This window comes from Hippocampus comes, unplaced genomic scaffold, assembly GCF_001891065.2.
Source record: "Hippocampus comes isolate QL1 unplaced genomic scaffold, H_comes_QL1_v1.1 scaffold86, whole genome shotgun sequence".
Classification (NCBI taxonomy): domain Eukaryota; kingdom Metazoa; phylum Chordata; class Actinopteri; order Syngnathiformes; family Syngnathidae; genus Hippocampus; species Hippocampus comes.
This window is the reverse complement of record NW_017805882.1, coordinates 4,285,936-4,301,012: the sequence shown is the minus strand read 5'-3', so window position 1 is coordinate 4,301,012 and position 15,077 is coordinate 4,285,936. Positions and strand designations below refer to the sequence as shown.

General features: G+C 40.3%; 1 protein-coding gene across 1 annotated transcript; it reads left to right on the top strand.

The window, feature by feature from the left end:
- Window positions 1–28: 28 nt before the first annotated feature.
- On the top strand, window positions 29–14,097 carry unc93b1 (unc-93 homolog B1, TLR signaling regulator). Its single transcript, XM_019889391.1, has 13 exons — window positions 29–826; window positions 3,402–3,518; window positions 3,671–3,812; window positions 3,899–4,052; window positions 4,128–4,289; window positions 4,716–4,845; window positions 6,117–6,210; window positions 9,106–9,230; window positions 9,881–10,063; window positions 10,548–10,821; window positions 10,912–11,033; window positions 12,278–12,400; window positions 13,506–14,097. Exons 1-13 carry the CDS (start codon window positions 824–826, stop codon window positions 13,716–13,718), a joined length of 1,842 nt encoding a protein of 613 aa, XP_019744950.1. The 5' UTR covers window positions 29–823; the 3' UTR covers window positions 13,719–14,097.
- Window positions 14,098–15,077: the final 980 nt, after the last annotated feature.

Sequence of the window (15,077 nt, the reverse complement as noted above, 5' to 3'; positions counted from 1 at the left end):
ATAGTTTTCATCCTGGCAAAAAATTATAATGCATGGGGGAGGGGGCTTTGAAAAACACTGTGATTATGCGGGGTCCACTGTATATATCGACATTATTTCATTTGACTTAAAAACTATTTAAAGTGCATATACTAGGATAGAGTGAGTTAAATGTGAAACATTGTCCGGTCTTTGAAAGCAATGTGAGGATTATTGAACATGTGCTTGGTAGTTGAACAGTTGTCTGTGGGGAAAAAAAAAGCCTCAAAACACACACACAAATGTTGGGAGACATTGAATTATGTAGGACATTGCTACCTTCCACACATTTTATCATATACCTGTACAGACTTTACTCTGTCACTCTCGTCTATATTGTGCTATAAGTGGACCGTGTATTTTATTTTATTTTTTTAAATTTCCATTTCATTTTGTGTGTTGCCTTTAACCTCCCCGTCAGCCGTCCGACTACATATCATCGGGGCTGCAATGTTTTTTTTTCCCTCCTAACCCGAATAAAGCAATTTGATTATTTGGTGGAGTAAACATGAGTGTTAGCAATAAACGTTGAAGCGGATATTGGAACGATTATTCCAGCCATTGAGTGAGGCGGCAAATTTGTGCCTGGCCCTTTAAAATAAACACGAGCAGATTGGGAGGAAGTGAAGAAAAAAGTGGCTTTCGGTTCCTCTCGAAACTCCTGTAAGTATATACCTGTGGCCCGCACATTGGAAAACGAAAGACTAACCTATCCGCTACGTGTAAGGAGAGGCTCAGTACTGGTGCTTGTCCCTTAGGTGGGCACTGGACGTCTTCACGCTCCGCGCGACTCGATTCGTCAGACATGGTAAGTGGCTTGCTGCGTATGACCAACCGTCACTTGAGGTGAGAGTGCACGACACGATGGGATGTTCGTTTTAGTACTGTACATCTCGGCATTGGAAAGCACACGCTTTTGCTTTCTGTGCTTGACATAAACCCCAGGCAGCAGTTGTGTTTTAACCGTTTATAATTAGAGTACCCGATGCTAAACTTGTAAAGTTGGCAATAATCATTTAAAGATTTCGCAGGTAACAAGCCGTTATTTGACTATTTTAATCCAGCCTTAAAATGGTATGATTTTAATTTGCTTTTTAAAATCACGGCCATATTTTAAATAGTAGTAGTACTTATGCACTGAAGTTGTATACAGGTATTTCATAATCTCAACATACATGTAGCACAGTTAATAATTTTTTAGCTGCCTAGAAGAAACGAAATGAGCAAGATGTGTAAATGTTTCAAATTTCAATGGGGGGCTCATTAAAAGTATTGTTACATCAAAGAATTTATAAGATTTGAGTGAAACGACGGAAAAGAAATGAACAAATTCATTGCAATGGGGAAGTTATACAGAGAAGTAAGAATAATTTATTAAATGACAAGGAAGGACAGGGAGGAACTATAGTACCGTAGCCTATGTGATATGCAAAAAGTAGAGAAACATTCGGTATTCATCAGGACTGAAACCTGTATTTCCCATTGAATCTGACGTCTTTATTTTGCAAAGACGTATTTTGAACTTTCTCTTTGTGGAAACAATTTGGGGAAGGTCTTTTTCTCTTTCGCCAATCCAGTACTGTTGAAGGGTGCAGAAAGCAAGCTCCATGAATTTGATGTGGAAAAAGTTGCTCGGAACCCTGACCTAAAACCCATGGCAGAAATTAATCACTTCAGAAAGAGAGGGCGAGTTATCAGGCATTCTTCCAGCTCCCCACAAAATCCCCAGTCGACTGCGGCCATCTATGCATTTTCCGAGAAGAGTAGAAAATGTTTTAGCTGTCCCCCCCATCCCCCACACCTAAACATTCGGATTAATAGTGCATTATTTGTGGAATATGAATTGAGCAACTAAATCTTACTGCCATTTTGCTTGCTTGCACTTGATGTCAACTGAAAATGACATGACTGTTGCTCACGACTTACCTGTTTTCTGAGTTTTGGTCATTTGACAACCGCACACCACAAATTCTTTTTTCCCCTTAGAGACAGAAAAGAATGTGAAAACGGCAAAGAGAAATCATTGTATTCAAATTAGGTGCGCTTAGGGAGTGACAGCGCAAAATTGGCCACCGCTGGCATCACTCCAGGCTACGGTGAATCAGCGGCTTTATTAGTCCATTCATATAAAAGTCTGTGGTCCATCGCAAACGTTTTGCGCGGCCAAATCAGAATTTTGTCATCGTTTGAGATGGCACAGATCAATTTTACTCATCAATAACTGTACACTATTTATCCCGATCATCTGAAAACAGATATAGGTACTGTATATTTTGAAGTATTTTTATGACAACATTTCATTTTCATTACCTCATCAATATTTGTGCCTTTCGCTGCGACTCAGGTTCGTGGTAGGGCAGCGCCCAAGTACCTATTGACGAGCTACCGCTGACAATTACACTCAACATGTAGAAATAATTGAAAACTTAGTGAGGCCAAACAAATTGAATTCTCAACAACGGCCTTGGCGGCTTGATTACAAGCCCGCATTTCACTTTTAACTGATGACAAAAGTGAAAGCAGCAAGAGGCACAATCAAACAAGCGAAGGTGACTGCACTGAAGGTCTGGCAAAGTATTGCCGGGGAGGAAACTTACAATTTGGTGATGTTCATCAACTCCAGATTTCAGATGTCAATGGCCGCAACTAATAAAAAACACGGTTAAATTCACAGTCGAATGGCCAAACTTTTAGTCACTTCAACAGACCAAGAAATCTTTGCCTTCCTCCCACCACACACACACACACACACACACACACACACACACACACACACACACACACACACACACACACACACACACACACACACACACACACACACACAGAACCTGTATAAGAAATGTATTTCATCTGCATTTGCCTTTGTAGTTTTTTTTTAAGGAAATGCTACTGTAATACATCATCAGTAAATCAAATTAAGGTCATTTTGCAACCAAGTCCATCAATGTTTGATCATCTGGCTCATGCCTGTCCACCTTTTGTGGGGACCTGAACAAGGGGTAGGACTAGATACGTTTTCTCCTTCTTACTCCCTTTTGAACATATAAATTGTGCTTGGTGATCACCATGTATGTTTTCTCTTCTTCTTTTTATTTCTTACGAAAATAATTTCTGTTCCGTACTTATATGTTCAATTAAAAAAAAAAACAAAAAAAAATCAAGCAAACGTGAAATTGCGGACATGAATAGACATTGTGCATGTTTGGGTCATCAAATGAATCAATCACATTCAAGAAGTAGTTACCCTGATATTAGCAAAATATTTGGAATCCAATACAGAACATATTGTTTGTAAATAAAGATTTCATTGGACAGTACACGATTACAGCGAGTGCTTGCAATGCTCATTAATTTGGTGTTGTATTCCTTGTGGTCACCAGATGGCAGCCATGAATCTGGAGGAAGAGTTAAACGAAACAGATCGGATTTTAGCAACCCCCAATGGCGCTGCGAATGAAATGCTGGATGTGGGCCAAGAAGACAACATGCAGGGCCAGGTGAGCTTTGTGCTACACAGTGTTTTATCAAACCTTCAATATCTAGTCCTTGTGATAACCAGACTTCGGGTTGAAGTAACTTTTTTCCTGCAGGTGATGCTTCTGTTTTAATTTCTTGTGGTCTGATCACATTTCACCACTGTTTCCCAAAGATGGAGGAGTTTTTGGGTCCACAGGCAGAATACAATGAGGAGGAGGAAGAGAGAAAATACTACAGGAGAAAGCGATTTGGAGTTATCAAGAATGTTCTCGCAGCCAGCGTTGGAGCCATGATTATGTACAGTGTGTACATGGGTAAGAAGGCACTGTCATAGTTTGACGTGCGTCCGGAGACGCGGCCACAAACTCAGTTGTATATTTTGTGATTGTGCATTCTCCAGGGTTACTGCAGATGCAGCTTATCCTTCATTACGATATGACTTATCGCGAAGTAAAGTACAGCAACCTCGGTCTCGAAGACATTGATCGGAAGATGCTGAGGGGAATCAACGTCACGCCCATATTAGGGCTGCTGTACACCCCCATTCTCATCAGGTAGATGTACAACAGCTCATTTCATCAGACAGTGGTGCTCTGATAAACCATCTCAACCTAATGTCTTCATCCAAGGTTTCTTGGAACAAAGTGGATGATGTTTCTGGCTTCCGGAATCTATGCCTTTTTTGTCTCGACCAATTACTGGGAGCGGTACTACACCTTGGTTCCGTCTGCTGTTGCCATCGGTGTGGCCATTGTGCCACTCTGGGCCTCCCTTGGAAATTATATCACAAGGTGAGAAAGGGCAGGGATCATAAAGCGCATTTGTTTACCTGCGCTTTTCGGACAAAAGTTGGAAAACCCGCAACCCTTGTAAGGATCAGCATTTCAGATAACGGATGGAAGGAGGGACATTATGTGTGTCATCACGAGCAGGTAGTACGCAGGTCCCCTTTTGTGGAACGTGTCGAATCACTGAATTGAATAATTCGGCACTGGCTTCAACTTTATAGTGTTATTCACTACAGTACATTTGTTCAGTTGTATTTCACTTTTGAGGTCAACATATTTGCATTCATTCTTTATAACTTTGTTTTCAAACATTTAGTGAAGTAAAATATGATTTCACTTCCATTTTTATATGATTTGAGAAACACTACCTTTGCACCGAAGACCCCAAAAGATTATTTGTCACTAGTTGTACTGTCACAACACACACAGGATGGCGCAACAGTATTATGAATACGTCAACTATAAGGAAGAGCATGTACAGGAGCAGAAGAAGATCCCAAAGGGAGTGTGCCACAAATACATCATCATCTTCCAGTCAATCTTCAGTGTCATCTTCCATGTGAGTTCCTCCGCCACTCATACAAAAATGTGACATTCAGTCTGGACATGCATAAAATATGAAGAATATTTCCCATTTTAATGTGCTTCAAAACAGCACAAATGATCATTATCCTCCAAGGCAATAGCTTATTAGGACTCTGCAACCACTGTATATCAAACATAAATAAATCAATCACCTTTTGGGACGATGAAATGGAAGTTTATGACCTTGCAGCCTTTTCCAAGTAGAGGAAGCAAAATACCTCAATCGTACTTGTACTTATAGATGACAACATACCAGAGAACACATTGATTAACTGACAAAGACGCCATTTGACAATAAAATGCAAAGCGATGACTTTACAGTTAACCGAAAGGCTCCACAAAATACTGGATCCAGCATAAGCCGACAGTGGGATGATGCATCCTTGCGCGGCAGATGAACTGAACAGGCACAAATGTGGCACCAATCAGTGTCTGATAATAAAAAATAAACACAACACACACAGGATGGCGCAACAGTATTATGAATACGTCAACTATAAGGAAGAGCATGTACAGGAGCAGAAGAAGATCCCAAAGGGAGTGTGCCACAAATACATCATCATCTTCCAGTCAATCTTCAGTGTCATCTTCCATGTGAGTTCCTCCGCCACTCATACAAAAATGTGACATTCAGTCTGGACATGCATAAAATATGAAGAATATTTCCCATTTTAATGTGCTTCAAAACAGCACAAATGATCATTATCCTCCAAGGCAATAGCTTATTAGGACTCTGCAACCACTGTATATCAAACATAAATAAATCAATCACCTTTTGGGACGATGAAATGGAAGTTTATGACCTTGCAGCCTTTTCCAAGTAGAGGAAGCAAAATACCTCAATCGTACTTGTACTTATAGATGACAACATACCAGAGAACACATTGATTAACTGACAAAGACGCCATTTGACAATAAAATGCAAAGCGATGACTTTACAGTTAACCGAAAGGCTCCACAAAATACTGGATCCAGCATAAGCCGACAGTGGGATGATGCATCCTTGCGCGGCAGATGAACTGAACAGGCACAAATGTGGCACCAATCAGTGTCTGATAATAAAAAATAAAAAAAAAAACATCTGTTTCTGAAATAAAACGCACATTCAAGTTGAAGCTATTTCACCAAGTTATGAATATAATAATTATTCTTTTAAAAAGTGATCTTTTATTTAGACACAAATAATACAATTTTGTTTTGCCTCCATCATCTACAACAGCTTGTCTTCCTTGTGTCTCTCACTAGCTGAGCTTCGTCTTTGCCGAGTTCCCCATGAGTCTCCTCCTCAATGGCTTCATTCTTGACGACAGTCACGTTCTCTTCAACGTCAAAAGCTGTGGTAAAGTCACATGGGTACACTGCAACATCATTGTAAACTTTGAGCTCAACATTATGTAGCGAGACAGCAAAAATACGAGTGTGTGTGTGTGTGTGTGTGTGTGTGTGTGTGTGTGTGTGTGTGTGTGTGTGTGTGTGTGCGCGCACGCGCGCGTTTGCTTCTCGCCGCAGACATTTGGCATTTTGTCGACGATCGGCATTTGCCTCTTTTAAAAATATGAAGGCCAATAAAAGATCAGTTTAAAACGAGGTTAGCTTCAGGGAACTATTGATGTATTCCTTCGTTTATTTATTTAATTATTCGCTTACATTTATAAGAATTCCATACACTTTTTATTTCTTTGAAAATTAATCGTTGGAAATTCTAAATAAAAATTTGAAATAAAAAGTTTTGAAATTGTGGAAAACTTAGTTGACAATAGAAACCTTTGGGGACTTACTGATTTGTTGAGAATTTCATTTCACTTGAGACATGCTGAGGGCAATGGGCGCTCTTGGTACATTTTGTTAGAATGTTAAATCAAAGCTTTCTCTTCTCTACATGTCTAAAACTAAAAGAAAAAACTTAAACGTTATTTGCACAAACATGTTTAATGGCATTTCACCAGGTTTTTTTTCTTTTCATTTTTAAATGCCAATATTTTCCCTTTTACAGTGGACCCCTGCTATTTGTGGTGGGATAAGAACCTGGGCAGCCAGCAAAGAGTGAAAATCCGTGTCTAATTAACACCCAATTAAATGTATTTTGGGGGGAAAAAAGCTTAGAAATATAATAACCTTTGAAGGCGGAATTTCCACCACACTATTTGACCAATAATCAAATACCTTGGCTGGCTTCCGTGGTGCTCGTTGATGGGCTCAGGAATGACCAGATGCACACGTCTTTTGAGTCAGTAACACAGAAAAGTATTTAATCCCTAACGAATAGTCTAATACAGCATAGCCTCCTGACTACCAGTAGTTCAAATTTGTCCTCTGTAGAGGACATTTGTGAACCTAAATATCTCCCACCCAGAGCATCCAATCGCATTAACTCCTTTTGTGCTCTAAAGAGTACATTCAGTGCTTTCCAATGATACCAAATTTGTAGGGGGTGGGGCTTTGTTACTTTGACTTCTCAATAGAAGAAAATGGCTTCCCTCAGTGCAAGCACTTTTTATGGGAAGAGGAAATGTAATAGTTTTTATCAAACACATTTTGTCTTGAAATGCTGTTGGCATTTTATTTATAAGACTCTTATGAACACGTTAAAGTGTTGTTTGAGTTGTTTTAAGTGTATTTGAGCCTAGTATTCAAGTGTTTAAAAAAAATGTAGTGGAATTTCAAAAATTTCTTTTGGAGTAGTCCAATTACTTCACATAGATTGGGGAATTTCAAAATAAATGTGATTGGACAACATTTTTTTCCCTGGTAGTCAGGAGGATAGATCAAGCCAATTATTTATTCTAAACAGAGCTCTGGGTCATCAACTTCTCCTAACCGCGAAGGTAGCGAAGCAGAGTGACCAAGACGCCTTTCCCTTGATCCACCTTTCATACAATTCCCCAACGGCATCTGTCAGATTAGGTGTGAATTGTCATTCTATTGTGAATCTTCCTTTGATGTGGATATGGTCTTCCGCATTTGGCCGTCTTTTGTTGTTGAAAGTGGCCGTCCTGCTTTGGGGGCCTTTTTCAGTGCCGATTGTGATCTCCAGTCCAGGGGTTCGGCCGGCGTTCCCCCTTGCTCGTGGCACCTTGGCACCCTCTGTTCCTCAATCACACCTAAATGCAAACAGTCTCTCATTTACACTCAGAAAAAAATCATTTGCAGTCACTCATTCCAAACCTTCACCCGAATCATCTATAACCATGAAAGGCCGCACTGAAACAAAAGCAAGTATTTTGTCACTGTATGAAAAACCGCAATACAGCAATATGAGAGCCTATACTGTGAATGAAAATCCCTTCACCCTGAACTTATTTTTTAAAATGCTGTTAAACATTCCATATGTTTCTTTATTTTAAAAAAATGGGGAAAACAGCACCCCCGCCCCCACAAAAAAAAAACTGGAAAAAAAAGGTAAAACTCGAATTAATATTGGCCCCCTTGATTTCTAATAATCAGGATCGGCCCTTAAAAACAAATTCGTCTATCAGTTTGCGCCTGTGTCAAACCACCCTCATGTAAAAACACACACTTTTTTTCATTCTCTCGCTGTTGTAAATGTACGGGGGTACTTAAAAAAATAAAAGATAACTGGATCGAAAATTGACTTGGAAGCACCCTGCTAGAATAATAATAATAAATAAATAGGCGAGTGAAACCGGTTGCTCGTAGCAAAATGAAACTAGATAGTCATGTCTGCCATGGGTCAATACGCATTCCACAGGTTACAAATGTACAACACTTACCTGTAAATTAATTAATACTGTAAATCTAGGGTATGTCTATTCCCCTCTGTTTTGCCCCCTAAATTGGTTCTGTCTCAGAGGACACGGTGGACAAGTGTATGCAAGATACGTACTGTACATATATGCATGTTTGGATTAGTTCGGTGTTGCAGAAATTGAGCTTCCTGACCTGAAGCCAATCAAAACACATTTAGAATGAACTACAGTAGTGGACTACTATTTGCATCGTCATCGAACATTTTTTGTGGAACACTTTTTCGACGAGTTTCCTCCTGAGGGAAACTGCGTCATATTATAGTACATCTCATGCATCCAGTGGCTCAAAATTCAATTTTGACTGCTCAGACTATTTCCAAAATCAAGATTTCTTTCATTTTTATAATTGGCGACATTTTAGTTAAAATGAATCTTCAAGGTTTCAGCTTGTAGTTGTCACTGTATGACATTCCTAACCTGGTATTCCAGATAGTCCTGGTTAAACTTTCTTGTCATCTGCTTCCCAGGGGCCAAAATCAGTGGTGTGATTCCAGGATTGAACACGACAGTGCTGAGAAGTCTACCCCAGTCCATGAAGTTGATCATCGTGGAAAGCGTGCTCATGGGCTTTGCTTTCCTGTCCATGATCATTGTAAGTGGTCTGACTTGTTACAAAGACCCCACAATCCACAGAGTTTAAATGCATTGTTCTTACTTCTGTTTCATTCGTTTACAACAACACACACTCTGACATCATGGAAAAACAATCCAACCTTTTAACCCTTTCACGCACCCTGATAACATGGTAAGCTGTCCCACTGGAGTAACCGCTGTCGCCGTAAGGGTTAATGAAGGAATAATAAGCTCTTTACGAGACCTAAATCGAATAAACTAGATCTTTAGACGCTACAATAATTGAGTTCATCATCATGCCTTTTTGCATATTGCAATTGAACTAGATGGATTGAATTTGAATTAGTCAATGATAATGCAGTAATATTTATTTCCTGATCTCCAGGTCATAGAGAAAATATGTATAATTTAAAGATGTGTGCCTGCACACGTAACTATGAGTACTGGTACACTACAAACAGTAAATCCCATAATTAGCAGAGCACCATTTTTCTGCACGAAGCAACATTTATGTGACAAATCAAGGGTTCATGGACTTCAATGATGGAGATAAATATCTTTTGATTAATTTTTCTCTGGCTTTAAAAATCTCAGTTTTTGTGCCCTTTGTCATTTTTTTTCTTTTTTTTTTTTTTTTAATATAAAGTACAATTGTTCTACCTCATTCAGTTCCTTTTGCTGTGTGGTGCTGCGTACCGCCCAACAGAGGAGATCGATCTGCGCAGTATTGGCTGGGGAAACATCTTCCAGCTTCCTTTCAAACATTTGAGGGACTACCGCTTGCGGCTTCTCTGCCCTTTCTTTGTCTACAGTGGATTGGAAGTCCTCTTCGCCATCACCGGACTTAGCCTGGTACTTAGCTGTCATCCAAATTTACCGTTAATTAATTTAGGTAGTACAGTGATAACTTGACTTATAAGTTTAATATGTTCCATGCTTGTAAATCAAATTGCTTCACGGTTTTTTGATTTTGTATTTTTCGCCACGCTTTGCACACATTCAGCACATTACAAAGGTCCACAGCAAAGAAATTATTTTAATCGGAAAAAATGGAAAATGCAAGCATAAAACTCAACAGACTCAGTGCTTGCTATGTAACCGCTTAAATTGACTGGACGTTGTGAGGTCCTCTGCCGCCATCTGGTGGCCATCTAATGGCAGCGTTTTGGAAGCTCACTCAAGTCAATTTTCTGTTTTAACTCAAGGCAAAAAATGGGCGAAATCTGGATTTGAAGGACTCCAAAGTGCCACTGTACTCGATAGAGTTGATACACGCGGAAAAGCACAATATCATGCCAAGTGTACATATATTAATCAATCATTTCTCTCCACACAGTCCTATGGCGTTTGTACTTTGGGCCTACAAAAACTGTGGCTCTTAATTGTGGTCTACGGGCTGTCGTGCTCCATCTTCTCCTTCCTGTCCCTCTGCCTCTTACGTCTCCCGCGGTGGGTGTGTCTGGCAGCAGGAGCCAGTGTCCATTTGGTGCTGTTGGTGGTACTCATGGTGTTTTCACCAACTCCTCCACACCATGAGTATGAGGCCCCTCTTCTGATCATTTCTATGCTGTGGGGGCTTGGGACGGCCCTGAATAAGACTGGAGTCAGCAGTGAGTAGCACCCGAGATGTGGTGGTACGTGCATGTACTGTGGATTACCATAGAAGCAGGCATATTTTCGGGTGTGTGTGTCTGTTTCAGCCTTGCTTGGCATTTTATATGCTGAGGAGAAGGAACGTCTGGACTTTGTCTACACGATCTATCACTGGTTACAAGCCATTGCCATCTTTGTAGTCTACCTCTGGTCAGAGTTGCCGATGAGGGTAAGTGACTATATCAGTGGTGGAAAGCAACAAAGTACAGATACTTTGTTTCTGCACTTAAGTATATTCGTCATGTATCCGCACATATCTTGATTTGTTTTACTGACAACTTTTTACTTTTACTCCTTACACTTGAGCTCGACGAGCTTTGCCTCATGTCTCCAAAATATTTCTACCTCCTTCCATCTCGCCTGGCAATATGAGGGATAAAATGAGTCGCTACATGTGGGACCATTTTTACTTCTGCGAACACCATGCCATGTGATGGTTTTTTTTTTTTCTTTTGGTTTGGTTTGGTTTTTTGTGCACTCAGTGTCGTGCTTTGTGTAAACGCGTGTCACATCACAGACGCACTCCATTCACATTAAAAGTCGCATCTGCACTTTGGTTCAACTGCTTAAGTAGTTCTTCTGCTTTTACCAGTGTCTTCATTTATGTATCTGTGTCTGAATTTAACTAGGAGGTGTGAGAATTTACGTCACATTTGTTGTATACAGTATATGCGACTATGTTTGTTTGGGTGACTGTGTGCTTGAGACCGTATTCGGGTATTTATCCTGAAGTGCAATAATATTCTCAATTAATGAAATGTCCATATTTGCAGTGTTGTATTCTTGTAAAGGTTTTTTTCATGCCGGGTTAGGTGTATTTGGGGAAGCAGAGTAACTAAAATCTACACGAACTACAACTCTAATTAAGAAAGTGAGAGAGCTGGATAATAGTGCCGAATGTTGTCAATTCTCACAGTTGCAAAAAGGGCGAGAAAATATGGTTCCACAATAGCCAACTCAAAGTAGGTATGTTTCACCCTTTGTTTTTAATTCATGCAGCATATCTTCTTTTTGTGTTAACAATCAGTTAAATCATTGCCCGGCCCATTCTTATTGAAAATGAAAGCCACACCAGTGAGTCAGTCACTTTGTTTAGAAAAAACTATGTACATCAGCATCAATTGCCCTTCCTCTGCCTATTTGAGGCTTTAGATACTGAGAGACAGTATATACTGATTAATTGGAAGTTTTCAGCAACATACACAAAACACAGCGTCTTCCAAAAATTGTCAACACATTTTCAAAGATTTGTGTTTTCAACTCCAAAACCTTCTTGGCATGAATCGGAGGGGGTAAAAATGTAGGGAAAGTGTTTTAGAAAGAGCCGACGGAAAATACATTATACTGTATTGCCGTTAATGCTGTCAATGACATGTCGTATTTTAATCCTGTCTTTCTCCCCACACAATTAAGGCTAAACTTGCCATCCTGCTTGCAACTTTACTGCTAGCTTGCTACTGCTACTGGCTGATGGAGCGCCGCCTTGCCAAGAAAGTGCGCCATAGGCTGCCCCGCATCCCTCGACCAAGACACAAGGTGACCAAACCAGTCCTGCATGTATTACACTGTAATCTACCAAAACACAAATTATTGCAGTTCATTATACCAAAGATATTTTCAATGTCCCTCAAAAATGTCACAGAATTCAGCAGTCTTTAAAGTAAACAAAATTACTTTAGACACAAAGACTAAAGTTGGACTAAAATACTTAACATGTTTTTGGTATTTGGGAGGAGGCCCGTAGTTTCTGGAGAAAATATTCCAAAGTGCAGGGCGAAGTTGGAAACAGCAAGGCCTGAGCTGAGATTCAAACCAAGAACCTCAACTGTGAAAGCCGACGCACTAACCACAAGAACAGGGATGTCAAACTTATTTTAGTTTGCGGGCCATATTCACCCTCATTTTATCCCAAGTGGGCCAGGCCTGTATATTTGTTGCTTAATAAGCCATAATGAACTATTTCAATTTTCCTTATCGTTTTAGTACAAATCATCATTAAAGTACATTTGGAAAATATTCACATTATTGATTATCTAGCTGCAAATCATATGAGCAAAATTAATTTCAGTGTGCCGTTTAAGTGGTAGATGGTCTCCAGTGGATGAAATTAGCAGAAGCAGTTCCATTTATTGACAAATAATGAATGAGTTCTCGATCTCTTTGGAACGGATCGCAACCCAGACGGGCAGCTTCTTATGGTTGAGACCCCTGCACGAGAGCACCCTTGCTGCCGAAACTCAAAACATATTTTTCAAAAATGGTTTTAGATATTCAGTTCATGTCGGCAGATGTGTGCAGACTCTCACTTAACATGGGGTTGATTGTGATTGGTTGATTTTGAACATAGCCACGCCCTAGTAATGAGAACTTGTGCAACCACATTCACTCTTTTATTTTGACTTCTTCTCTGTTAAAATAAATAAGTTGACTTAGACAGGTCACACAACTGGTAGTAAACACATTTTTCAGATTTATTTTTGCTCTCCTTTTTGATGTCACAAAAACCTAGCATTTGAGCCGGGATTTGTGTTGACTTTCTATAGCCACCTTATGAGCAGCATGATTTTTTTATCAGGTGAAATTTCTCTAACACTGAGCCGACCGACAAAAACCCTGCAGAAATGATGTCATGTGTCCACAGGTCAAAGGTTATCGCTACCTGGAAGAAGGCAACTCAGATGAGTCAGACTCAGAGAGGAGTGAGGAGGATGACGAAAATGAAGAGGACAGAGAGCCAGAGGAGCAATTGGCGAATGAGTTTCGAGCAGAGGACATGGAGGCCGAACGCCAGGATTCTGGCGCTCAGGAAGCTGACTCACTTCGCGTCAGGAGGAAGAGGGCAGAGAATCACTAGCACAGGGTGGACGCCACCCATGCGGTGGAGGGCCAGAGAGGGTGAAGAAAACTAAATTAGGAGAAAGGGGGTGAGCAAGACGGAGAAGGAAATCGACGTTTCATCATTCTTTCAAGTCTGACGCTTTCCATAAATGACCGATGAATTTGAATATTTTTTCAAGCTATAATTAGCCTCAGAACACTGACGAGGTTTATATGCAGTCAAGAACCATTTCAAGACCAAATATTAGCAATATTCGGGTTTTGAAAGTCCATGTAACGCCCACAAAAAGCCGAACATGTTTATATTCGTCTTTTTAAAATTCGAACAAGACCCCTGGGTTACTCCTTTTCCAAACACAAACATTTGATCGCATAAACGCGTCTGGGAAAACCTCCATTGAATGGAATATTGTTTTTTTTTCCTCCACTTGCGGCCATCTTATTTTACCACTTGGTAAGCGAGCCTAAATTGAATACAGAGATTTCTCTGCGGCATTTTTACGTTATTTTCTGTCTCAAGGGCATAAATTCCACAATGTGTCCACACACACACACACACGCACACACACACACACACACCCACACACACACACACACACCCACACACACACACACACACCCACACACACACACACACACCCACACACACACACACACACCCACACACACACACACACACCCACACACACACACACACACTAATGTTCATCTGGCGCGCAACTTGCCGGAAGTCCACAAGCAGAGGTAAACGAACTCAAAGCAGCACACACTCTTGCAGCGAGGAAGAAACCGACTATTTTATTGGTGTGGTGAATGACGTGATACTGTGTTTGATGGACGTTAGAAAGTCAGAAGCGGAAATGACATCCATTTGCGTCGTGGTTTACATCGAGATATTCCAATTGACATGTATTTGGGAGTCACTCTGTCCGCCTGTGTTGTCCAGGGAAACCAAGATTTATAAAAAATTATGAGATTTATTTGAGAAAGAAAAAAAAAACATGGAGTGACACCATTCACAGATCTGTCAACGGATGCCCCGCCACCCCCCGCGTCTTGCGGAATTTTGACGCCATTTAAACGAAGTCAGTGATTCAGACGAAAGGCTTGCGGAAATTCACCAAAAGTGGAAGCTTTTGTATTTGTGGACAGACATTTTCTCCACTTTTGCGCCGACTGAAAATGTCTGTTTTGTGTTGCAATCCATTTATTTCTCGATGGAGTCCTCTTTTAAGAGCATTTAACATCACCAGGATGAGATGATGCTTTGTGGGGCTCTTCTAAAATAAGAAACGACAGATTAAGATATGCATGTGGTCATAAATATTTTTTAAAAAAAAACCCATTTTCCTTCAAATCCTTGCTCCCGTTTTTG